The sequence below is a fragment of the Tachyglossus aculeatus genome, chromosome 5 (genome assembly GCF_015852505.1).
Source record: "Tachyglossus aculeatus isolate mTacAcu1 chromosome 5, mTacAcu1.pri, whole genome shotgun sequence".
NCBI lineage: Eukaryota > Metazoa > Chordata > Mammalia > Monotremata > Tachyglossidae > Tachyglossus > Tachyglossus aculeatus.
Window position 1 is genome coordinate 6,429,297 of NC_052070.1, and position 27,727 is coordinate 6,457,023.

A 27,727-nucleotide genomic window follows, 5' to 3' on the forward strand; every position below is an offset into this window, starting at 1 on the left:
TAGAGATGGTCCCATGGGGTTAGTATAATGTTTTGGTCAGAGTAAGTACTTAACACATTCTATTAATAATTATGATATTCGTTAAGCACTTACTATGTTCCAGGTGCTGTACTAAGCGCTGGGGTGGAGCCTGGGCTTTGGAGTCAGAGGTCATGGGTTCAAATCCCAGCACCGCCGATTGTCAGCTGTGTGACTTTGGGCAAGTCACTTCACTTCTCTGGGCCTCAGTTCCTTCATCTGGAAAATGGGGATGAAGACTGTGAGCCCCCCGTGGGACAACCTGGTCACCTTGTATCTCTCCTGCACTTAGAATAGTGCTTGGCACATAGTAAGTGCCTTACAAATACCATTATCATCATTATCAATTAATTATCAATTAATTATAGTAACCATTAATATCAATCAATTATTTATTATTAATCATCAACATTAATTTTATGACCACCAATATTAATTAATATTATTAATAATTATAATTAATAATAATTAATAATTAATCAATTATTTATTATTAATAATGATAATAACAATAGCAATGATGATGATGGCATTCCCTCAATAATAATAATGATGATGGCATTCATTCAATAATAATAATAATGATAATGATGGCATTTATTAAACACTTACTATATGCAAAGCACTGTTCTAAGCGCTGGAGGGGTTACAAGGTGATCAGGTTGTCCCACGGGGGGCTCACAGTCTTCATCTCCATTTTACAGGTGAGGTCACTGAGGCCCAGAGAAAAATAATAACAATAATGATGGCATTTATTAAGCGTTTACTATGTGCAAAGCACTGTTGTATGCGCTGGGGAGGTTGCAAGGTGATCAGGTTGTCCCACGGTGGGCTCACAGTCTTCATCTCCATTTTACAGATGAGGTAACTGAGGCCCAGAGAATAATAATAATAATGATGGCATATATTAAGCGCTTACTATGTGCAAAGCACTGTTCTATACGCTGGGGAGGTTACAAGGTGATCAGGTTGTCCCACGGAGGGCTCACAGTCTTCATCTCCATTTTACAGGTGAGGTCACTGAGACCCAGAGAATAATAATAATAATAATGATGGCATTTATTAAATGCTTACTATGTGCAAAGCACTGTTCTACGCGCTGGGGAGGTTGCAAGGTGATCAGGTTGTCCCACGGTGGGCTCACAGTCTTCATCTCCATTTTACAGATGAGGTAACTGAGGCCTAGAGAATAATAATAATAAGTATGGCATTTATAAAGCGCTTACTATGTGCAAAGCACTGTTCTATGCGCTGGGGAGGTTACAAGGTGATCAGGTTGTCCCACAGTGGACTCATAGTCTTCATCTCCATTTTACAGGTGAGGTCACTGAGGCCCAGAGAATAATAATAATAATGATGATGGCATTTATTAAGCGCTTACTATGTGCAAAGCGCTGTTCTAAGCGCTGGTGACTTGCCCAAAGTCACCCAGCTGACAATTGGCAGAGCCGGGGTTTGAACCCACAACCTCTGACTCCAAAGCCCGGGCTCTTTCCACTGAGCCACGCTGCCTCTCTATCAATTCCATCAATCAGTTGTATTTATTGAGCGCTTACTGTGTGCAGAGCACTGGACTAAGCGCTTATCGTATTTATCCATTCATTCAATTGTATTGATTGAGCGCTGACTGTGCGCAGAGCACTGTACTAAGCGCTTGGGAAGTCCAAGTCGGCAACATCTAGAGACGGTCCCTACCCAACAGCGGGCTCACAGTCTAGAAGGGGGAGACAGACAACAAAACCAAACATGGAGACGGGGTCAAAGTCATCAGAATAAATAGAATTAAAGCTAGATGCACATCAGTAACAAAATAAATAGAATAGTAAGCACGGGCAAGTAAAATAGAGTAATACATCTGCACAAATAATAATAATAATGTTGGTATTAAGCACTTACTACGTGCCAAACACTGTTGTAAGCGCCGGGGGAGATACAAGGTGATCAGGTTGTCCCACGTGGGGCTCCCAGTCTTCATCCCCATTTTCCAGATGAGGGCACTGAGGCCCAGAGAAGTGAAGTGACTTGCCCAAAGTCACCCAGCTGACGTGTAGGCAATCAATCAATCAATCAATCGTATTTATTGAGCGCTTACTGCGTGCAGAGCACTGTACTAAGCGCTTGGGAAGTACCAGCAGCTTGGCTCACTGGAAAGAGCCTGGGCTTTGGAGTCAGAGGTCATGAGTTCAAATCCCGGCTCTGCCAATTGTCAGCTGGGTGACTTTGGGCAAGTCACTTCACTTCTCTGGGCCTCAGTTCCCTCAGCTGTAAAATGGGGATTGAGACTGTGAGCCCCCCCATGGGACAACCTGATCACCTTGTAAACTCCCCAGTGCTTAGAACAGTGCTTTGCACATAGTAAGTGCTTAACAAATGCCAACATTATTATTATTATTATTAAATATATCACTTGTCATACAAATATACGAGCTGACAAATATATACAAGCGCTGTGGGGAGGGGAAGGAGGTAGGGCGGGGATTTATTGAGCGCTTCCTGTGGGCACTGAACACAGCACTGAACTAAACGCTTGGGAGGGGATGGTAGAACTGTAAATGTGGTGGTGTGAAGCGCTTACGAGGGACTGGGCAGTGTACTGAGCTCTGGGGGGGGAGGGGAGAGACAAGATAATCCCAGGCGCTTAGTACAGTGCTCTGCACACAGTAAGCGCTCAATAAATACGATCGATTTAATGAATATGTTGCCAACTTGTACTTCCCAACTTGTACCAGAGAAGCAGCGTGGCTCCCAGGAAAGAGCCCGGGCTTTGGAGTCAGAGGTCGTGGGTTCAAATCCAGGCTCTGCCAATTGTCTGCTGTGTGACTCCGGGCAGGTCACTTCACTTCTCTGGGCCTCAGTTACCTCATCTGGAAAATGGGGATTAGGACTGTGGGCCCCCCGTGGGACAACTTGATCACCTTGTAACCTCCCCAGCGCTTAGAACAGCGCTTTGCACATAGTAAGCGCTTAATAAATGTCACCATTAATTAATTAATTCCCAAGCGCTTAGTACAGTGCTCTGCACACAGTAAGCGCTCAATAAATACGATCGAATGAATGAATATGTTGCCAACTTGTACTTCCCAACTTGTACCAGAGAAGCAGCGTGGCTCACTGGAAAGAGCCCGGGCTTTGGAGTCAGAGGTCGTGGGTTCAAATCCCGGCTCTGCCAATTGTCTGCTGTGTGACTCCGGGCAAGTCACTTCACTTCTCTGGGCCTCAGTTCCCTCATCTGTAAAATGGGGATGAAGACTGTGATCCCCCCGTGAGACTTCCCAAGCGCTTAGTACAGTGCTCTGCACACAGTAAGCGCTCAATAAATATGAGTGAATGAATGCAAGTCATCAGAATAAATAGAAGTAAAGCCAGATGCACATCATTAGCAAAATAAAAGGAATAGTAAATGTGTACAAGCAAAATAGAGTCATAAATCTGTACAAACATGAGAAGCAGCGTGGCTCGGTGGAAAGAGCCCGGGCTTTGGAGTCAGAGGTCGTGGGTTCAAATCCCGGCTCTGCCAATTGTCTGCTGTGTGACTCTGGGCAAGTCACTTCACTTCTCTGGGCCTCAGTTACCTCATCTGGAAAATGGGGATTAGGACTGTGGGCCCACCGTGGGACAACCTGATCACCTTGTAACCTCCCCAGCACTTAGAACAGCGCTTTGCACATAGTAAGCGCTTAATAAATGCCATCATTAATTAATTAATTAAAATTCCCAAGCGCTTAGTACAGTGCTCTGCACGCAGTAAGCGCTCAATAAATACGATTGAATGAATAATCGGGCTGGATACGGTCCCTGGCCGACATGGGGCGCCTGGTGGTAGGGATTGTCTCTTTTTGTTGCGGAATTGTACTTTCCCAGTGCTCAGTACAGTGCTCTGCATGCAGGAAGCGCTCAATAAATAATAATAATAATAATAATAATAATAATAATAATGATAACAGCATTTGTTAAGTGCTTGCTATGTGTGGCTCAGTGGAAAGAGCCCGGGCTTTGGAGTCAGAGGTCGTGGGTTCAAATCCCGGCTCCACCAATTGTTAGCTGTGGGACTTTGGGCAAGTCACTTAACTTCTCTGTGCCTCAGTTACCTCATCTGTAAAATGGGGATGAAGACTGGGAGCCCTATGGGGCAACAATATGATCATCTTGTATCCTCCCCAGAGCTTAGAGCGGTGCTTTGAAAATAGTAAACACTTAATAAATGTCATTATTATAAGCGCTTAGTACAGTGCTCTGCACATAGTAAGCGCTCAATAAATGCGATTGATGATACTATGTGCGAAGCAGTGTTTTAAGACGATTGAACGAGTGAATGGTGTCAGTCCCCATTTTCCAGAGGAGGGAACTGAGGCTCAGAGAAGCGAAGAGACTCGCCCGAGGTCACCCAGAGAGGCGGGTGGCGGAGCCGGGATTCGAACTCAGGTCCTTCTGACTTTCAGGCCTGGGCTCTGCCTTCTAGCTGCTTCTCCAGCCCGTTGTGGGCAGGGATTGCCTCTCTTTTCAATGATGGCATTTATTAAGCGCTTACTATGCGCAAAGCACTGTTCTAAGCGCTGAGGAGGTTGCAAGGTGATCAGGTTGTCCCACGGGGGGCTCACAGTCTTCAGCCCCATTTTCCAGATGAGGGAACTGAGGCCCAGAGAATAATAATAGTAATAATGATGGCATTTATTAAGCGCTTACTATGCGCAAAGCACTGTTCTAACCGCTGGGGAGGTTGCAAGGTGATCAGGTTGTCCCACGGGGGGCTCACAGTCTTCATCCCCATTTTCCAGATGGGGTAACTGAGGCCCAGAGAATAATAATAGTAATAATGATGGCATTTATTAAGTGCTTACTATGTGCAAAGCACTATTCTAAGCGCTGAGGAGGTTACAAGGTGATCGGGTTGTCTCATGGGGGGCTCACAGTCTTCATCCCCATTTTCCAGATGAGGTAACTGAGACCCAGAGAATAATAATAGTAATAATGATGGCATTTACTAAGCACTTACTGTGTGCACTGTTCTAAGTGCTGGGGAGGTTATAAGGTGATCAGGTTGTATCATGGTGGGCTCACAGTCTTCAACCGCATTTTCCAGATGAGGTAACTGAGGCCCAGAGAATAACAATAGTAATAATGATGGCATTTATTAAGTACTTACTATGTGCAAAGCACTGTTCTAAGCGCTGAGGAGGTTACAAGGTGATTCATTCATTCATTCAGTCGTATTTATTGAGCGCTTACTGTGTGCAGAGCACTGTACTAAGCGCTTGGGAAGTACAAGTCGGCAACATTTAGAGACGGTCCCTACCCAACAGCGGGCTCACAGTCTAGAAGGGGGAGACAGACATCAAAACAAAGCATATTAACAAAATGAAATAAATAGAATAGTAGATCAGGTTGTCCCACGGGGGGCTCACGGTCTTCATCCCCATTTTCCAGATGAGGTAACTGAGGCCCAGAGAAGTGAGGTGACTTGCCCAAAGTCACACAGCTGGCAAGTGGCGGAGGCGGGATTTGAACCCATGACCTCTGACCCCAAAGCCCGGGCTCTTTCCACTGAGCCACGCTGCTTTTTGGCTGTATTGTACTGTCCAAGCGCTTAGTCCAGTGCTCTGCACACGGTAAGCGCTCAATAAAGACGATCGAATGAAGGAATGCCACATTCCCAGCCCACGATTCATTCAATCGTATTTATTGAGCGCTTACCGTGTGCAGAGCACTGTACTGAGCGCTTGGGAAGTCCAAGTTGGCAGCCTGTAGAGATGGTCCCTACCCAACAGCGGGCTCACACTCTAGAAGGGCTTGAGGAGGGAGGAAGGGAGGGCAGGGGGATAATAATGATGACATTTATTAAGCGCTTACTATGTGCCAAGCACTGTTCTAAGCGCTGATGGCCAAACCGGTGGGCCACAGGGTGGGGGAAGTGTGTGGGAGGGGTGTCTCATGCTTCCGCCGTCTCCCCATTTCCCGAGTGGTAAGCTGAGTCACAGAGAGGCCAGAGTGGTTTCCGTGACGGGGCCTGAAGAGGGCCTAGGCCTCTCGGCGGGCGAGGACGATCTTAATTACATTAATTCCTTCCTTCATTCGTATTTATTGAGCGCTTACTATGTGCAGAGCACTGTACTAAGCGCTTGGGAAGTACAAGTCGGCAACAGATAGAGACGGTCCCTACCCAGCAACGGGCTTACAGTCTAGAATACTAATAATAATAATGATGGCATTTGTTAAGCGCTTACTATGTGCCAAGCACCGTTCTAAGCTCTGGGGAGGCTACAAGGTGATCAGGTTGGCCCACGGGGGGCTCACAGTCTTCATCCCCATTTTACAGATGAGTTAACTGAGGGGCAGAGAAGTTAAGTCCCACTGCTGACAATTGGCAGAGCCGGGGTTGGAACCCATAATAATAATAATGACGGCGTTTATTAAGCGCTTAGTACGTGCAAAGCACTGTTCTAAGCGCTGGGGAGGTTACAAGGTGATCAGGTTGTCCCACGGGGGGGCTCACAGTCTTCATCCCCATTTTACGGATGAGGTAACTGAGGCCCAGAGAAGTTAAGTCCCACAGCTGACAATTGGAAGAGTCGGGGTTGGAACCCATAATAATAATAATAATGATAATGACGGCATTTATTAGGCACTTAGTACGTGCAAAGCACTGTTCTAAGCACTGGGGAGGTTACAAGGTGATCAGGTGGTCCCACGGGGGGGCTCACAGTCTTCATCCCCATTTTACGGATGAGGTAACTGAGGCCCAGAGAAGTTAAGTCCCACAGCTGACAATTGGAAGAGTCGGGGTTGGAACCCATAATAATAATAATAATGATAATGACGGCATTTATTAGGCACTTAGTACGTGCAAAGCACTGTTCTAAGCACTGGGGAGGTTACAAGGTGATCAGGTGGTCCCACGGGGGGCTCACAGTCTCCATCCCCATTTTACAGTTGAGGAAACTGAGGCATAGAGAAGTTAAGTGAGTCCCACGTGGGACAACCTGATCACCTTGTATCCCCCCAGCACTTAGAACAATGCTTTGCACATAGTAAGCGCTTAACAAATGCCATCATTATTATTAAGTGCCTTGCCCAAAGTCACACAGCTGACAACAGGCGGAGCCGGGATTTGAACCCATGACCTCTGACTCCAAAGCCCGGGCTCTTTCCACTGAGCCACGCTGCTTCTTTCAAGAAGGGGGAGATGGACAACAAAACAAAACACGCGGACAGGTGTCAAGTCGTCAGAACAAATAGAAATAAAGCTAGATGCACATCGTTAACAAAATAAATAAAATAGTAAATGTGTACAAGTAAAATAGAGTAATAAATCTGTACAAACATATATACAGGTGCTGTGGGGAGGGGAAGGAGGTAGGGCGGGGGGGATTCATTCATTCTAGACTGTGAGCCCACTGTTGGGTAGGGATCGTCTCTATATGTTGCCAACTTGGACTTCCCAAGCGCTTAGTACAGCGCTCTGCACACAGTAAGCGCTCAATAAATATGATTGAATGAATGAATGAATGAGTCATATTTATTGAGTGCTTACTGTGTGCAGAGCACCGGACTAAGCGCTTGGGAAGTCCAAGTCGGCAACATCTAGAGACGGTCAATCAATCAATCAATCAATCATATTTATTGAGCACTTACTGTATGCAGAGCACCGGACTAAGCGCTTGGGAAGTCCAAGTCGGCAACATCTAGAGACGGTCAATCAATCAATCAATCGTATTTATTGAGCGCTTCCTGTGTGCAGAGCACTGGACTAAGCGCTTGGGAAGTCCAAGTCGGCAACATCTAGAGACGGTCAATCAATCAATCAATCAATCGTATTTATTGAGCGCTTACTGTGTGCAGAGCACCGGACTAAGCGCTTGGGAAGTCCAAGTCGGCAACATCTAAAGACGGTCAATCAATCAATCAATCGTATTTATTGAGCGCTTACTGTGTGCAGAGCACCGGACTAAGCGCTTGGGAAGTCCAAGTCGGCAACATCTAGAGACGGTCAATCAATCAATCAATCAATCGTATTTATTGAGCGCTTACTGTGTGCAGAGCACTGGACTAAGCGCTTGGGAAGTCCAAGTCGGCAACATCTAGAGACGGTCAATCAATCAATCAATCGATCGTATTTATTGAGCGCTTACTGTGTGCAGAGCACTGGACTAAGCGCTTGGGAAGTCCAAGTCGGCAACATCTAGAGACGGTCAATCAATCAATCAATCGTATTTATTGAGTGCTTACTGTGTGCAGAGCACCGGACTAAGCGCTTGGGAAGTCCAAGTCGGCAACATCTAGAGACGGTCAATCAATCAATCAATCAATCGTATTTATTGAGCGCTTACTGTGTGCAGAGCACTGGACTAAGCGCTTGGGAAGTCCAAGTCGGCAACATCTAAAGACGGTCAATCAATCAATCAATCGTATTTATTGAGCGCTTACTGTGTGCAGAGCACCGGACTAAGCGCTTGGGAAGTCCAAGTCGGCAACATCTAGAGACGGTCAATCAATCAATCAATCAATCGTATTTATTGAGCGCTTACTGTGTGCAGAGCACTGGACTAAGCGCTTGGGAAGTCCAAGTCGGCAACATCTAGAGACGGTCAATCAATCAATCAATCAATCGTATTTATTGAGCGCTTACTGTGTGCAGAGCACTGGACTAAGCGCTTGGGAAGTCCAGGTCGGCAACATCTAGAGACGGTCAATCAATCAATCAATCAATCGTATTTATTGAGCGCTTACTGTGTGCAGAGCACCGGACTAAGCGCTTGGGAAGTCCAAGTCGGCAACATCTAGAGACGGTCAATCAATCAATCAATCAATCGTATTTCTTGAGCGCTTACTGTGTGCAGAGCACCGGACTAAGCGCTTGGGAAGTCCAAGTCGGCAACATCTAGAGACGGTCAATCAATCAATCAATCAATCGTATTTATTGAGCGCTTACTGTGTGCAGAGCACTGGACTAAGCGCTTGGGAAGTCCAGGTCGGCAACATCTAGAGACGGTCAATCAATCAATCAATCAATCGTATTTATTGAGCGCTTACTGTGTGCAGAGCACCGGACTAAGCGCTTGGGAAGTCCAAGTCGGCAACATCTAGAGACGGTCAATCAATCAATCAATCAATCGTATTTCTTGAGCGCTTACTGTGTGCAGAGCACCGGACTAAGCGCTTGGGAAGTCCAAGTCGGCAACATCTAGAGACGGTTCCAACCCAACAATGGGCTCACGGTCTAGAAGGGGGAGACAGACGACAAAATAAAACATGTGGACGTTTGTCAAGTCGTCAGAATAAATAGAATTAAAGCTAGATGCACGTCATTAACAAAATAAATAGAATAGTAAATATGTACAAGCGTATATGTGTGAAGCAGCGTGGCTCAGTGGAAAGAGCCCGGGCTTTGGAGTCAGAGGTCATGGGTTCAAATCCCGGCTCCGCCAGTTGTCAGCTGTGTGACTTTGGGCAAGTCGCTTAACTTCTCTAGGCCTATTTATTTTATTTTGTTAGTATGTTTGGTTTTGTTCTCTGTCTCCCCCTTTAAGACTGTGGGCCCACTGTTGGGTAGGGACCGTCTCTATATGTTGCCAACTTGGACTTCCCAAGCGCTTAGTACAGTGCTCTGCACACAGTAAGCGCTCAATAAATATGATTGACGATGATGATGAGGTCATGGGTTCAAATCCCGACTCCGCCAGTTGTCGGCTGTGTGACTCTGGGCAAGTCACTTCACTTCTCTGGGCCTCAGTTCCCTCATCTGTAAAATGGGGATTAAGACCGTGAGCCCCCCGTGGGACAACCTGATCATCTTGTAACCTCCCCAGCGCTTAGAACAGTGCTTTGCACAGAGTAAGTGCTTAATAAATGCTATCATTATTATTATTATTACAAGTAAAATAAATAGAGTGATAGAAGCAGAGTGGCTCAGTGGAAAGAGCCCGGGCTTTGGAGTCAGAGGTCATGGGTTCGATTCCCGGATCCACCCCATGTCTGCTGTGTGGCCTTGGGCAAGTCACTTAACTTCTCTGAGCCGCAGTGACCTCGTCTGTAAAATGGGGATTAAGACTGTGAGCCCCACATGGGACGAGTCGATCACCTTGTATCCCCCCCAGCGTTTAGAACAGTGCTTGGCACATAGTAATCGCTTAACAAGTGCCATCATCATCTGTCCAAACATATATAGAGGTGCTGTGGGGAGGGGAAGGAGGTAGGGCGGGGGGGATGGGGAGGGGGAGAGGAAAAAGGGGGCTCAATCTGGGAAGGCCTCCTGGAGGAGGTGAGCGCTCATTAGGGCTTTGAAGGGACGAAGAGAGCTAGTTTGGTGGATTTGTGGAGGGAGGGAATTCCGGGCCAGGGGGAGGCCATCAAATAACAAATGCCATCATTATTATTAGTAGTATGAGAAGCAGCGTGGCTCAGTGAAAAGAGCCCGGGCTTTGGAGTCAGAGGTCATGGGTTCAAATCCCAGCTCCGCCAATTCTCAGCTGTGTGACTTTGGGCAAGGCACTTAACTTCTCTGGGCCTCAGTTCCCTCATCTGTCAAATGGGGATGAAGACTGTGAGCCCCCCGTGGGACAACCTGATCACCTTGGAACCTCCCCAGCGCTTAGAACAGTGCTTGGCACATCGTAAGTGCTTAATAAATGCCCTAATTATTATTATTATTAGTAGTAGTAGTATCCTCCCAAGTGCTTAGTACAATGCTTTGCACATGGTAAGCACTCAATAATTAATAATAATAATAATAATAATAATAATAATAATAATGGTGGTGGTATTTTTGTTAATGATGTGCATATAGCTATAATTCTATTTATTCTGACAGTTTATTTATTCTATTTATTCTATAATTCTATTTATTCTGACAGTTTTGTCACCCGTCTACTTGTTTTGTCTTGTTGTCTGTCTCCCCCTTCTAGACTGTGAGCCTGTTGGTGGGTAGGGACCGTCTCTCGATGTTGCCGACTTGGGTTTCCCAAGCGCTTAGTACAGTGCTCTGCACACAGTAAACGCTCAATAAATACGATTGAATGAATGAATGAATATTTGTTAAGCACTTACTATGTGCCAAGCACTGTTCTAAGCGCTGGGGGGGATCCAAGGTGATCAGGTTGTCCCATGGGGGGCTCACAGTCTTCATCCCCATTTTACAGGTGAGGGAACTGAGGCCCAGAGAAGTGACGTGACTTGCCCGAGGTCATTCAGCAGACAAGTGGCAGAGTGGGATTAGAACAGTAAGCGCTCAGTAAATACGATGGAAGGAATATATGTTTGTACATATTTATTACTCTATTTATTTGTTTTACTTGAACATATCTATTTTATTTATTTTATTTTGTTAGTATGTTTGGTTTTGTTGTCTGTCTCCCCCTTTTAGACTGTGAGCCCACTGTTGGGTAGGGACCGTCTCTCTATGTTGCCAACTTGGACTTCCCAAGCGCTTAGTACAGTGCTCTGCACACAGTAAGCGCTCAATAAATGCGATTGATTGATTGATTGATTGACCCTCTGATTTCCAGGTCTGGGCTCTAACCACTGTGACATGCTGCTTCTGCCCCGGGGCCTGATCCTGGGTTAGATCTTGGTATTCATTCGATCGTTCATTGAATCGTATTTATTGAGCGCTTACTGTGTGCAGAGCACTGTACTAAGCGCTTGGGAGAGTCCAATACAACAATAAACAGACACATTCCCTGGGCTCTTCACACTCAAGCGTTTCCCACCCCCAACAGCCGAGAGCAGAGCAGATTTGGCAAGGAAATATCCTGGCGTGGCGAGGCAGTGTGGTCTGGTGGAAAGAGCCAGGCCTTGGGCGTCAGAGGTCGTGGGTTCGAATCCTGACTCTGCCTCTTGTCAGCTGTGTGACTTTGGGCAAGTCACTTTGCTTCTCTGGGCCTCAGTTCCCTCATCTGTAAAATGGGGATTCCCTACCTCCTCTCTTCTATCAATCAATCAATCAATCACTGGTATTTATTCATTCAGTCATTTATGGAGGGCTTACTTTGTGCAGAGCACTGTACTAAGCACTTCTGGTATTTATTAGAGAAGCAGCGTGGCTCAGTGGAAAGAGCCCGGGCTTTGGAGTCAGAGGTTGTGGGTTCGCATCCCGACTCCGCCTCTTGTCAGCTGTGTGACTTTGGGCAAGTCACTTTGCTTCTCTGGGCCTCAGTTCCCTCATCTGTAAAATGGGGATTCCCTACCTCCTCTCTTCTATCAATCAATCAATCAATCAATGGTATTTATTCATTCAGTCATATTTACGGAGGGCTTACTTTGTGCAGAGCACTGTACTAAGCACTTCTGGTATTTATTAGAGAAGCAGCGGGGCTCAGTGGAAAGAGCTCGGGCTTGGGAGTCAGAGGTCGTGGGTTCGAATCCCGACTCAGCCTCTAGTCAGCTGTGTGACTTTGGGCAAGTCACTTTGCTTCTCTGGGCCTCAGTTCCCTCATCTGTAAAATGGGGATTCCCTACCTCCTCTCTTCTATCAATCAATCAATCAATCAATGGTATTTATTCATTCAGTCATATTTACGGAGGGCTTACTTTGTGCAGAGCACTGTACTAAGCACTTCTGGTATTTATTAGAGAAGCAGCGGGGCTCAGTGGAAAGAGCCCGGGCTTGGGAGTCAGAGGTCGTGGGTTCGAATCCCGACTCAGCCTCTAGTCAGCTGTGTGACTTTGGGCAAGTCACTTTGCTTCTCTGGGCCTCAGTTCCCTCATCTGTAAAATGGGGATTCCCTACCTCCTCTCTTCTGTCAATCAATCAATCAATCAATGGTATTTATTCATTCAGTCATATTTACGGAGGGCTTACTTTGTGCAGAGCACTGTACTAAGCACTTCTGGTATTTATTAGAGAAGCAGCGGGGCTCAGTGGAAAGAGCCCGGGCTTGGGAGTCAGAGGTCATGGGTTCGAATCCCGACTCCATCACTTGTCAGCTGTGTGACTTTTCGTAAGTCACTTCGCTTCTCTGGGCCTCGGTGCCCACATCTGCAAAATGGGGATTCCCTACCTCCTCTCTTCTATCAATCAATCAATAAATCACTGGTAATTTATTCATTCAGTCATTTATGGAGGGCTTACTTTGTGCAGAGCACTGTACTAAGCACTTCTGGTATTTATTAGAGAAGCAGCGAGGCTCAGTGGAAAGAGCCCGGGCTTGGGAGTCAGAGGTCGTGGGTTCGAATCCCGACTCCGCCACTTGTCAGCTGGGTGACTTTGGGCAAGTCACTTCGCTTCTCTGGGCCTCAGTTCCCTCATCTGTAAAATGGGGTTGAAGACTGTGAGCCCCCCGTGGGACAATCTGATCACCTTTTATCGCCCCAGTGCTTAGAACAGTGCTTTGCACATAATAAGCACCTTAACAAATGCTATTATTATTATTATTATTAAGCAGTTACTATGTACCAGGCGCTGTACTAAGCGCTGGGGTGGATGAAAGACAGTCAGGTTGGACGCAGTCCCTGTCCCCCGTGGGGCTCACAGTCTTCATCCCCATTTTCCAGAGGAGGGAACCGAGGCCCAGGGAAGTGAAGGTATTTGTTAAACGCTTACTCAGTTCCAAGCACTGTACTGAACACCCGGGGCTGGGGGTGTCGGGGGGAAGCGCGTAATACACGCCAATTTCATCATCTCCATCACGGGTTAGCGAAGGAACTGAAGAGGAGGATGAGAAAGTCACTGGGTTGCTTAATAATAATGATAATAAGGATGGCATTTGTTAAGCACTTACTATGTGCCAGCATTCATTCATTCATTTGATCGTATTCATTGAGCGCTTACTGGGTGTAGAGCACTGTACTAAGCGCTCTGGGAAGTACAAGTTGGCAACGTATAGAGACGGGCCCACAGTCTAGATGGGGGAGACACAACAAAACAAAACATGTGGACAGGTGTCAAGCCATCAATCCCTGACCACCACGAGCTCACAGTCTTTACTGACGGTTTATTGCCCGAGGAGCACTGTACTAAGTGCTTGGGAGCGTAAAGAACAGGCTTGGGAGTCAGAGATCATGGGTTCTAATCCCGGCTCTGCCACTTGTCAGCTGTGTGACTTTGGGCAAGTTGCTTCACTTCTCTGGGCCTCAGTCACTTCATCTGTAAAATGGGGATATATATATATGTATATAACGATGATGATGGTATTTGTTAAGCACTTACTATGTGCCAAGCACTGTTTTATATATATACACACAGACACACACACACACATGCATACATATATACATATATATACTATTCATTCATTCATTCAATCGTACTTATTGAGCGCTTACTGTGTGCAGAACACTGGACTAAGCGCTTGGGAAGTCCAAGTCGGCAACAGATAGAGACGGTCCCTACCCAACAAGGGGCTCACAGTCTAGAAGCGGGAGACAGACAACAATATTAGTGGAAAGAGCTCAGGCTTGGGAGTCAGAGGTCATGGGTTCTAATTCTGGCTCTGCCACTTGTCAGCTGTGTGACCTTGGGCAAGTCACTTAACTTCTCTGGGCCTCAGTTCCCTCATCTGTAAAATGGGGATGAAGACTGTGACACCAATGTGGGACAACCTGATTACCTTGTAACTACCCCAGCGCATAGAACAGTGCTTGCCACATAATAAGTGCTTAACAAATGCCATCATCATCATTATATACATATATAGTATATATATATTATATGCACACACACACACACACACACACACACACATATATGTATATACATATATGTCTAGACTGTGAGCCCACTGTTGGGTAGGGACTGTCTCTATATGTTGCCAACTTGTCCTTCCCAAGCGCTTAGTCCAGTGCTCTGCACACAGTAAGCGCTCAATGAATACGATTGAATGAATGAATGAATAGCATATATATATATATATATATGTATATATGTATGTATGCGTGTGTGTCTGTGTGTATATATAAAACAGTGCTTGGCACATAGTAAGCGCTTAACAAATACTATGTATATATATACACATGTATATATATATATATCCCCATTTTACAGATGAAGTGACTGAGGCCCAGAGAAGTGAAGCGACTTGCCCAAAGTCACACAGCTGACATGTGGCGAAGCTGGGATTAGAACCCATGATCTCTGACTCCCAAGGCTGTGCTTTACTCTCCCATATATATACATGTAAATGTATATATATGTATAGATATATATGCATATATGTATATATATATAGTATATGCATGTATATGTACATGTATATATACACACACGTACATATGTGTGTGTATATATACATATGTATACACAGGAAGCAGTATGGCCTAGTGAATAGAGCATAGGCCTGGGAGAAAGAAGGTCATGGCCTCTAATCCCGTCTCTGTTGCCTGTCTGCTGTGTGACCTTGGGGAAGTCATTTCACTTCTCTGGGCCTCAGTTCCCTCATCTGTAAAATGGGGATTAAGACTGTGAACCCTGTGTGGGCCAGGGACTGTGTCCAACCCAGTTATCTTGTATCTAGCACTTAGAACAGTCCAGCGCTTAGAACAGTGCCTTGCAGATAGTAAGCGCTTAACAAATGCCATCATCATTATTATTATTACTTAGAACAGTGCCTGGCATATAATAAGCACCATAATTATGATATGTATTCATGCAGACAAGCAGCATGGCTCAGTGGAAAGAGCCCGGGCTTTGGAGTCAGAGGTCACGGGTTCGAATCCCGACTCCGCCTCCTGTCTGCTGTGTGACCTTGGGCAAGTCACTTCACTTCTCTGAGCCTCAGTGACCTCATCTGTAAAATGGGGATTACGACTGTGAGCCCCACGTGGGACAACCTGATCACCTTGTAACCTCCCCCAGCGCTTAGAACAGTGCTCTGCACATAGTAAGTGCTTGACAAATGCCATTATTATTATTATTATTTATTCATTCAATCATACTTATTAAGCACTTACTGTGTGCAGGGCACTGGACTAAGCGCTTGGGAAAGAACACTACAACAATAAACAGCCACAACCCCGGCACACAGTAAGCTCAGTCTCTCAAATGCCGTCCAATAGTTTCCAAGTCACAGCGACTTTATAGACGTATTTTCCCCAGAACGTCCCTGACTTCTGCCATAATCCAGGGGAAGCAGCATGGCTTAATGGAAAGAGCCCGGGCCTGGAGTCGGAAGGTCATGGGTTCTAATCCTGCCTCCTCCACTTGTCCGCCCTGTGGCCTGGGGCAAGTCTCTTCTCCGGGCCTCAGTTTCCTCATCTGTAAAATGGGGATGGAGACTGTGAGCCCCACGTGGGACAGGGACTGTGTCCAACCCGATTTGCACGTATCCACCGCAGTGCTTAGTACAGTGCCCCGGCTCCGCCAGTTGTCAGCTCTGTGACTTTGGGCAAGTCACTTCACTTCTCTGGGCCTCTGTTACCTCATCTGTAAAATGGGGATTAAGACTGTGAGCCCCACCTGATCACCTTGTAACCTCCCCAGCGCTTAGAACAGTGCTTTGCACATAGTAAGCACTTAATAAATGCCATTATTATTGTTATTATTAAGCATTTAAGAAATACCATCATTATTGTTATTATAATTCATAACTTTGCTAACGGTTCTTCCGTTATCATTCTATGCATCTAGCTATAATTCTATAATTCTATTTGTTTTGATGGTATTGACACCCGTCTACTTGTCCTGTTTAGTTCCTTGTGGGACAACCTGATTACCCCATATCTGCCCCAGTGCTTAGTACAGTGCTTGGCACAGAGTAAGCGCTTAAGAAATACCATTATTATTATTATTATCTGGTGCCTTTCCTCGTGTCAGGGAACCTGGGGAGAGAAAGACTTGTTCTCTTTATTTATCATTATTTATTTATTTATTTATTTAATTATGATTTATTTATTTTATTTATTTATTTATTTATTTTACTTGTACATTTCTATTCTATTTATTTTATTTTGTTTGGTTTTGTTCTCTGTCTCCCCCTTTTAGACTGTGAGCCCACTGTTGGATAGGGACTGTCTCTATATGTTGCCAACTTGCACTTCCCAAGCGCTTAGTACAGTGCTCTGCACACAGTAAGCGCTCAATAAATACGATTGATTGATTGATTGATTGATTGAGTCATCCCTCCTTTGGCGTCACAGCAATTATGTCCATAACCTTGATTTTATTTATTAATATCAATGTCTGTCTCCCCCTTTAGATCGTCAGTGCTTAGAACAGTGCTTGGCACATAGTAAGTGCTTAACAAATACCAAAAAAAAAAGCTCCTTGTGGGCGGAGAATGTGTCTACCAACTCTTGTCGAATTGTCCTCTCCCAAGCGCTTAGTACAGTCCTCTTTAGATCGTCAGTGCTTAGAACAGTGCTTGGCACATAGTAAGTGCTTAACAAATACCAAAAAAAAAAAGCTCCTTGTGGGCGGAGAATGTGTCTACCAACTCTTGTCGAATTGTCCTCTCCCAAGCGCTTAGTACAGTCCTCTTTAGATCGTCAGTGCTTAGAACAGTGCTTGGCACATAGTAAGCGCTTAACAAATACCAAAAAAAAAGCTCCTTAATTAATCAATGATGGCGTTTGTTAAGCGCTTACTATGTGTGAAGCGCTGTTCTAAGCGCTGGGGTGGGGGATACAAGGTGATCAGGTTGTCCCACGGGGGGCTCACAGTCTTAATCCCCATTTTAGAGATGAGGGAACTGAGGCCCAGAGAAGTTAAGTGACTTGCCCAACGTCACGCAGCTGACAAGTGGCGGAGCCGGGATTCGAACCCATGACCTCTGGCTCCCAAGCCCGGGCTCTTTCCACTGAGCCACGCTGCTTCTCTTCCTTGTGGGCGGAGAATGTGTCTATCAACTCTTGTCGAATTGTCCTCTCCCAAGCGCTTAGTACAGTGTTCTGCACACAGTAAGCACTCAATAAATACGATTAAATGAAAGTAAGCGCTCAATAAATACCACTGATTGCTTGAGGAAGCAGCGCTCTGCAATTTCTTGATGGCTGGAGTTATTCCTTGCGGATTTTCCTCTCCGAACCACCATCCCAGCATTGATCTGTGGGAAGAGTCCCACGAAGGAGGTTTTGCTCTTACAAGGTCATAGGTTCTAATCCCGGCTCCGCCACTTGTCAGCTGCGTGACCTTGGGGGAGTCACTTCACTTCTCTGGGCCTCAGTTCCCTCACCTGTAAAATGGGGATGGAGACTGTGAGCCCCACGTGGGATGGGGACTGTGTCCAACCCGATTAGCTCATTTCCACCCCTGCGCTTAGTTCAGTGTCTAGCACTTAGTAAGTGCTTAACAAATACCATCGTCATTATTATTATTATTATTATTTCACAGTTAGCCCGTCGTTCGTATTTATTGTGAGCCCATTGTTGGGTGGGGACCATCTCTACATGTTGCCAACTTGTACTTCCCAAGCGCTTAGTCCAGTGCTCTGCACACAGTAAGTGCTCAATAAATACAGTTGAATGAATGAATTTATTGAGAGCTTACTGCGTGCAGAGCACTGTACTATAGTGCTTGGGAGGGGACAGTATAAGAATAGAACAGACACAAGAAGCAGCATGGCTGTCAGCTGTGTGACTTTGGGCAAATCACTTCACTTCTCTGTGCCTCAGTTCCCTCATCTGTAAAATGGGGATGAAGACTGTGAGACCCCCGTGGGACAACCTGATCACCTTGTAAACTCCCCAGTGCTTAGAACAGTGCTTTGCACATAGTAAGCACTTAATAAATGCTATTATTATTATTATTATTATTATTATTAAAGAACACGGGCTTTGGAGTCAGAGGTCATGGGTTTAAATCCTGGCTCTGCCAATTGTCAGCTGTGTGACTTTGGGCAAGTCACTTCACTTCTCTGTGCCTCAGTTTCCTCATCTGTAAAATGGGGATTAAGACTGTGAGCCCCCCGTGGGACCACCTGATCACCTTGTAACCTCCCCAGCGCTTAGAATAGTGCTTTGCACATAGTAAGCGCTTAATAAATACCATCATTATTATTATTATTATTATCACCTTGTAACCTCCCCAGCGATTAGAACAGTGTTTTGCACATCGTAAGCGCTTAACAAATGCCATTATTATTATTATTATTATTCCCTGCCCATAGAGAGCTTACAGTCTAGAGGGGGAGACAGTAATAGAAATAAATAAGTGACAGATATGGACATATGGACATAATTGGTGTGGGGCTGTGGTTGGGGGGATGAATAAAAGGAGCAAGTTAGGGCTACGCAGAAGGAAGTGGGAGAAGAAGAAAGGAGGGTGGACCTCAGGAGGAAGAGGAAGGGCAGGCCTCAGGAGGAGGAGGAGGAGGAGGAGGAGGAGGAGGAGGAGAAAGAGTAGGCTTTAGGAGGAAAAGCGGACTTCAGGAGGAGGAGGAGGAGGAGGAGGAGAAAGGTCAGGCTTCAGGAGGAAGGACAGGACTCAGGAGGAGGAGGAAGGATAGTTCTCAGGAGGAGGAGGAGAAAGGACAGGCTTCAGGAGGAAGAGCAGACTTCAGGAAGAAGAGGAGGAGGAGGAGGAGGAGGAGAAAGGACAGGCTTCAGGAGGAAGGACAGGCCTCAGGAGGAGGAGGAGAAAGGACAGGCTTCAGGAGGAAGAGCAGACTTCAAGAGGAGAAGAAGGAGGAGGAGGAGGAAGAGAAAGGTCAGGCTTGAGGAGGAGGAGGAGAAAGGACAGGCTTCAGGAGGAAGAGAGGACTTCAGGAGGAGGAGGAGGAGGAGAATGGACAGGCTTCAGGAGGAAGGACAAGCCTCAGGAGGAGGAGGAGAAAGGACAGGCTTCAGGAGGAAGAGCGGACTTCAAGAGGAGAAGGAGGAGGAGGAGGAGAAAGGACAGGCTTCAGGAGGAAGGACAGGCCTCAGGAGGAGGAGAAGAAAGGAGGAGGAGAAAGGTCAGGCTTCAGGAGGAGGAGGAGAAAGGACAGGCTTCAGGAGGAAGAGCAGACTTCAGGAGGAGGAGGAGGAGGAGAAAGGTCAGGCTTCAGGAGGAAGGACAAGCCTCAGGAGGAGGAGGAAGGATAGGCCTCAGGAGGAGGAGGAGAAAGGACAGGCTTCAGGAGGAAGAGCGGACTTGAGGAGGAGGAGGAGGAAAAAGGACAGGCTTCAGGAGGAAGAGCGGACTTCAGGAGGAGGAGGAGGAGGAGGAAAAAGGACAGGCTTCAGGAGGAAGAGCGGACTTCAGGAGGAAGAGGAGGAGGAGAAAGGACAGGCTTCAGGAGGAAGGACAGGCCTCAGGAGGAGAAGGAGAAAGGACAGGCTTCAGGAGGAAGAGCAGACTTCAGGAGGAGGAGGAAGAGGAGAAAGGTCAGGCTTCAGGAGGAAGGACAAGCCTCAGGAGGAGGAGGAAGGATAGGCCTCAGGAGGAGGAGGAGAAAGGACAGGCTTCAGGAGGAAGAGTGGACTTCAGGAAGAGGAGGAGGAGGAAAAAGGACAGGCTTCAGGAGGAAGAACAGGCCTCAGGACGAGGAAGAGAAAGAACAAACTTCAGGAGGAAGAGCGGACTTGAGGAGGAGGAGGAGGAGGAGGAGGAAGGACAGGCCTCAGGAGGAGGAGGAGGAGAAAGGATAGACTTCAGGAGGAAGGGCAGCCCCTGAGCAGGGGTGGATGGTGGGGTCATCCAGCTGGGTTGTAAAAACTCCGGACCCCTCAGGGGCGCTGAGAAGAGGGAAGATGCCAGGTCCGGTCGACCCTGGGAGGGGCTGGGGGGGCTCACATGGGGTTCACAGTCTTAACCCCCACTTTACAGATGACGGAACTGAGGCCCAGAGAAGTGAAGTGACTTGGCCAAAGTCCCACAGCAGACAAGTGGCGGAGCCGGGCTGAGAACCCACGTCCTTCTGACTCCGAGGCCCGGGCTCTACCCACTAAGCCCCAGTGGGAGGGGACAATATGAGAGAGTTGGTAGATACGTTCCCTGCCCACAAGGAGCTGACAGTCTAGAGGGGGAGACAGCCATTAATAGAAATAAATAAATGATGGGCAAGGGCATAAATGCTGTGGAGCTACGGAGGGTGAATAAAGGGTACAAATCCAAGTGCAAGGGTGATGCAGAAGGGATTGGGAGAAGAGGAAAGGAGGGTTTAGTCAGGGAAGGCCCCTGGGAAGAGGTGAGCTTGCAGTAAAACTTCGAAGCACCTGTATATATGTATATATGTTTGTTCGTATTTATTACTCTATTTATTTTGCTTGTACATATCTATTCTATTTATTGTATTTTGTTAATATGTTTGGCTTTGTTCTCTGTCTCCCCCTTCTTCATCATCATCATCATCAATCGTATTTATTGAGCGCTTACTGCGTGCAGAGCACTGGACTAAGCGCTTGGGAAGTACAAATTGGCAACATATAGAGACAGGCCCTACCCAACAGTGGGCTCACAGTCTAAAAGGGGGAGACAAAACCAAGCATACTAACAAAATAAAATAAATAGAATAGTATGTACAAGTAAAATAAATAAATAAATAAATAGAGTAATAAATATGTATAAGCATATATATATACATATATCCAGGTGCTGTGGGGAAGGGAAGGAGGTAAGATGGGGGGGATGGAGAGGGGGACGAGGGGGAGAGGAAGGAAGGGGCTCAGTCTGGGAAGGCCTCCTGGAGGAGGTGAGCTCTCAGTAGGGCGTTGAAGGGAATCACTTAGTGCTTAGTACAGTGCCTGGAACGTAGTAAGCGCTTAACAGATACCATAATCATCATCATAAGCAGCGTGGCTCAGTGGAAAAGAGCCTGGGCTTTGGAGTCAGAGGTCATGGGTTCGAATCCCAGCTCCGCAACTTGTCAGCTGTGAGACCTTGGGCAAGCCACTTAACTTCTCTGTGCCTCAGTTACCTCATCTGTAGACCTTGGGCAAGCCACTTAACTTCTCTGTGCCTCAGTTACCTCATCTGTAAAATGGGATGAAGACTGTGAGCCCCCCGTGGGACAACCTGATCACCTTGTATCCCCCCAGTGCTTAGAACAGTGCTTTGCACATAGTAAGCGCTTAACAAACACCATAATCATCATCATCATCATCATCAATCCCGGCTCTGCCACATGTCTGCTGTGTGACCTTGGGCAAGTCACTTAACTTCTCTGAGCCTCAGTTCCCTCATCTGTAAAATAGGGATTGATGATGATGATGATGATTATGGTGTTTGTTAAGAGCTTACTATGTGCAAAGCACTGTTCTAAGCGCTGGGGGGGGGTACAAGGTGATCAGGTTGTCCCACAGGGGGCTCACAGTTTTAATCCCCATTTTACAGATGAGGTCACTGAGGCACAGAGAAGTTAAGTGGCTTGCCCAAGGTCACACAGCAGACATGTGGCGGAGCCGGGATTCAAACCCGTGACCTCGGACTCCAAAGCCCGGGCTCTTTCCACTGAGTCACGCTGCTTCTCATATATATAGGTATTCCCGGACCACGGATTTTATTCCCGGGAAGCAGAAGGAGCCAATGTCGGGGCGGTGGTGGGCGTCTTTGTCTCTCTTTTTAGACTGTGAGCCCACTGTTGGGTAGGGACTGTCTCTATATGTTGCCAACTTGGACTTCCCAAGCGCTTAGTACAGTGCTCTGCACACAGTAAACGCTCAATAAATACGATTGATTGATTGATTGATTGATTTTTGGGGTCCGCAGGGCTCCATGTGTCTCCTGGGAAGCACCATCAAAGAGATGACCTCCAACCCCGAAGAGCCCGGGAAGTTCGTCTTCGAAGTCATCCCGGGTGAGTCCAACACCACTGGCCGGGATTGCGGATTTGGGGTGGTGGCGTCCGGGTGTGAGTGTGTGTGAGGGATAATAATAATAATAATGATCACAATAACAATAATGGTGGCATTTATTAAGCGCTTACTATGTGCCGAGCGCTGTTCTAAGCTCTGGGGAGGTTACAAGGTGATCAGGTTGTCCCATGGGGGGCTCACAGTCTTCATCCCCATTTTACAGATGAGGGAACTGAGGCCTAGAGAATAATAATAATAATAATGGCATTTATTAATCAATCAATCAATCATATTTATTGAGCGCTTACTGTGTGCAGAGCACTGGACTAAACGCTTGGGAAGTCCAAGTTGGCAACATATAGCGACAGTCCCAAACCAACAGTGGGCTCACAGTCTAAAAGAGGGAGACAGAGAACAAAACGAAACATACTAACAAAATAAAATAAATAGAATAGATATGTACAAGTAAAATAAATAAATAAATAGAGTAATAAATATGTTAAATATGTTATTAAGCGCTTACTATGTGCCAACCGCTGTTCTGAGTGCTGGGGAGGTTACAAGGTGATCAGGTTGTCCCACGGGGGGCTCACAGTCTTCATCCCCATTTGACAGATGAGGAATAATAATAGTAATAATAATGGCATTTATTAAGTGCTTATACTATGTGCCAAGCGCTGTTCGAAGTGCTGGGGAGGTTACAAGGTGATCAGGTTGTCCCACGGGAGGCTCACAGTCTTCATCCCCATTTTACAGGTGAGGTAACTGAGGCCCAGAGAATAATAATAATAATCATGGCATTTATGAAGCGGGCTCACAGTCTTCATCCTCATTTTACAGATGAGGTAACTGAGGCCCAGAGAATAATAATAATAATGGCATTTATTAAGAGCTTACTATGTGCCTAGCACTGTTCTAAGCACTGGGGAGGTTACAAGGTGATCAGGTTGTCCTACTGGGGGCTCACAGTCCTCATCTCCATTTTACAGGTGAGGTAACTGAGGCCCAGAGAATAATAATAATAATCATGGCATTTATTAAGCGGGCTCGCAGTCTTCATCCTCATTTTACAGATGAGGTAACTGAGGCTCAGAGAATAATAATAATAATAATAATGGCATTTATAAAGTGCTTACTATGTGCCAAGCACTGTTCTAAGCACTGGGGAGGTTACAAGGTGATCAGGTTGTCCCACGGGGGGCTCACAGTCTTCATCCCCATTTTACAGATGAGGGAACTGAGGCCCAGAGAATAATAATAAGAATAATGCCAATTATTAAGCCCTTACTACGTGCCAAGCACTGTTCTAAGCTTTGGGGAGGTTACAAAAGGTGATCAGGTTGTCCCACTGGAGGCTCACAGTCTTAATCCCCATTTTACAGATGAAGTCACTGAGGCCTAGAGAAGTAAAGTGACTTGCCCAAAGTCACACAGCTGACAAGTGGCGGAGCCGGGATTTGAACCCGTGACCTCTGACTCCCAACCCCGGGCTCTTTCCACTGAGCCACGCTGCTTCTCATGATGGTATTTGTTAAGCGCTTACTGTGTGCCGAGCACTGTTCTAAGCGCTGGGTGAGGGCTGGGGAGTGGCAGAGGGCCCAGGAGTCTGAAGGTCATGGGTTCTAATCCTGACCCTGCCTCTTTGTCCGCTGGGTGACTTTGGGCGAGTCGTTTCACTTCTCTGGGCCTCAGTTCCCTCATCCGGAAAATGGGGATGGAGACTGTGAGCCCCACGTGGGACAGGGACTGTGTCGAACCCGATTTCTTTGTGTCCACCCCAGCGTTTAGTGTCTAGTGAAGACACTAGTGAAGCAGCGTGGCTCAGTGGAAAGAGCCCAGTCTTTGGAGTCAGAGGTCATGGGTTCAAATCCTGGCCCTGCCAACTGTCAGCTGTGTGACTTTGAGCAAGTCACTTCACTTCCCTGGGCCTCAGTTTCCTCATCTGGAAAAAATGAGGATGAAGACTGTGAACCCCGCGTGGGGCAACCTGATCACCTAGTAACCTCCCCAGTGCTTAGAACAGCGATTTGCACATAGTAAGTGCTTAATAAACGCCATTATTATTATTATTATTATTATTATTATTATTAGTGTCTAGTGTCACCCCAGTGCTTAGTGTCAGCACTTAGCACTGTAGTGTCTGGCACATAGTAAGCGCTTAACAGACACAACAATTATTATTATCTCCCCCAGCACTTAGTATAGTGCCTGGCACGTAGTAAGCACTTAACGAATACCACAATTATTATTATCTATCCCAGCGCTTAGTACAGTGCCTGGCACATAGTAAGCACTCAACAAATACCACAATTATTATTACCTACCCCAGCATTTAGAACAGTGCCTGGCACGTAGTAAGCACTTAACTAATACCACAATTATTATTATCTATCCCAGCGCTTAGTACAGTGTCTGGCACATAGTAAGCGCTTAACAGACACAACAATTATTATTATCTCCCCCAGCACTTAGTATAGTGCCTGGCACGTAGTAAGCACTTAACGAATACCACAATTATTATTATCTATCCCAGCGCTTAGTACAGTGCCTGGCACATAGTAAGCACTCAACAAATACCACAATTATTATTACCTACCCCAGCATTTAGAACAGTGCCTGGCACGTAGTAAGCACTTAACTAATACCACAATTATTATTATCTATCCCAGCGCTTAGTACAGTGTCTGGCACATAGTAAGCGCTTCACAGACACAACAATTATTATTATCTCCCCCAGCACTTAGTATAGTGCCTGGCACGTAGTAAGCACTTAACGAATACCACAATTATTATTATCTATCCCAGCGCTTAGTACAGTGCCTGGCACATAGTAAGCACTCAACAAATACCACAATTATTATTACCTACCCCAGCATTTAGAACAGTGCCTGGCACGTAGTAAGCACTTAACTAATACCACAATTATTATTATCTATCCCAGCGCTTAGTACAGTGTCTGGCACATAGTAAGCGCTTCACAGACGCAACAATTATTATTATCTCCCCCAGCACTTAGTATAGTGCCTGGCAAGTAGTAAGCACTTCACTAATACCACAATTATTATTATCTATCCGAGTGCTTGGTACAGTTTTTTGCACATAGTAAGCCCTCAACAAATACCACAATTATTATTATCTACCCCAGCATTTAGTACAGTGCCTGGCATGTAGTAAGCACTTAACTAATACCACAATTATTATTATCTATCCCAGCGCTTTGTACAGTGCCTCGCACATAGTAAGTGCTTAACAGACAGAACAATTATTATTATCTCCCCCAGCACTTAGTACAGTGCCTAGCACGTAGTAAGCACTTAACTAATACCACAATTATTATTATCTACCCCAACACTTTGTACAGTGCCTGGCACAAAGTAAGTGCTCAACAAATACCACAATTATTATTATCTACCCCAGCGCTTAGTACAGTGCCTGGGACGTAGTAAGCACTTAACTAATACCACAATTATTATTATCTACCCCAACACTTTGTACAGTGCCTGGCACAAAGTAAGTGCTCAACAAATACCACAATTATTATTATCTACCCCAGCGCTTAGGACAGTGCCTGGCATGTAGTAAGCACTTAACTAATACCACACTTATTATTATCTATCCCAGTGCTTAGTACAGTGTCTGGCACATAGTAAGCACTTAACAGACACAACAATTATTATTATCTCCCCCAGCACTTAGTATAGTGCCTGGCACGTAGTAAGCACTTAACTAATACCACAATTATTATTATCTATCCCAGTGCTTAGTACAGTTTTTTGCACATAGTAAGCACTCAACAAATACCACAATTATTATTATCTACCCCAGCATTTAGTACAGTGCCTGGCATGTAGTAAACACTTAACTAATACCCCAATTATTATTATCTATCTCAGTGCTTAGTACAGTGTCTAGCACATAGTAAGCGCTTAACAGACACAACAATTATTATTATCTCCCCCAGCACTTAGAACAGATAGGGACGGTTCCTTCCTTCCTTCATTCATTCAATCGTATTTATTGAGCACTTACTGTGTGCAGACACTGTACTAAGCGCCTGGAAAGTACAGATCGGCAACAGATAGGGATGGTTCCTTCCTTCTTTCATTCAATCGTATTAATTGAGCGCTTACTGTGTGCAGAGCACTGTACTAAGCGCTTGGGAAGTACAAGTTGGCAACATGTAGAGACGGTCCCTACCCAACAACGGGCTCACAGGCTAGAAGCGGGGAGACAGCTAAGGAAAACAAGTAGAGAGGTGTCAGTAGAAATCATTTCGATGATGATGATGATGGCATTTATTAAGCGCTTACTATGTGCCAAGCACTGTTCTAAGCGCTGGGGGAGATACAAGGTAATCAAGTTGTCCCCCGTGGGGTTCACAGGCTTAATCCGATTAAATACGATTGATTGATTAATCCCCATTTTCCAGATGAGGGAACTGAGGCCCAGAGAAGTGAAGCGACTTACCCAAAATCCCACATCTGACAGTTGGCGGAGCCGGGATTAGAACCCACGACCTCTGACTCCATCATCATCATCATCAATCGTATTTATTGAGCGCTTACTATGTGCAGAGCACTGTGCTAAGCGCTTGGGAAGTACAAATTGGCAACATATAGAGACAGTCCCTACCCAACAGTGGGCTTACAGTCTAAAAAGACTCCAAAGCCCGGGCTTTTTCCACTGAGCCACGCTGCTTCTATCATTAATAAATGCCATCCTTATTATTCATTCATTCATTCATTCAATCGTATTTATTGAGCGCTTACTGTGTGCAGAGCACTGCACTAAGTGCTTAATAATAATGGTGGTATTTGTTAAGCTCTTACTATGTGCAAAGCACTGTTCTAAGCGCTGGGGAGGCCACAAGGTGATCAGGCTGTCCCACAGGGGGCTCCCAGTCTTCATCCCCATTGTTGCCAACTTGTACTTCCCAAACGCTTAGTACAGTGCTCTGCACACAGTAAGCGCTCAATAAATACGATTGAATGAATGAATGAATGAATGAATCCCCATTTTCCAGAAGAGGGAACTGAGGATTTTGTTTTATTTATAGGACTAAACTCTGTCT

The 27,727-nt window shown here is 45.9% G+C and overlaps 1 protein-coding gene across 1 annotated transcript in view; it reads left to right on the top strand.

The window, feature by feature from the left end:
* Positions 1–27,727, top strand: part of ARHGAP25 (Rho GTPase activating protein 25) — an 86,009-nt gene that overhangs the window by 2,538 nt on the left and 55,744 nt on the right. Inside the window, exon 2 of the mRNA XM_038746738.1 lies at positions 22,571–22,658. Within this exon, the coding sequence (XP_038602666.1) occupies positions 22,571–22,658 (88 nt within the window). The remainder of the gene's footprint in view (positions 1–22,570; positions 22,659–27,727) is intronic.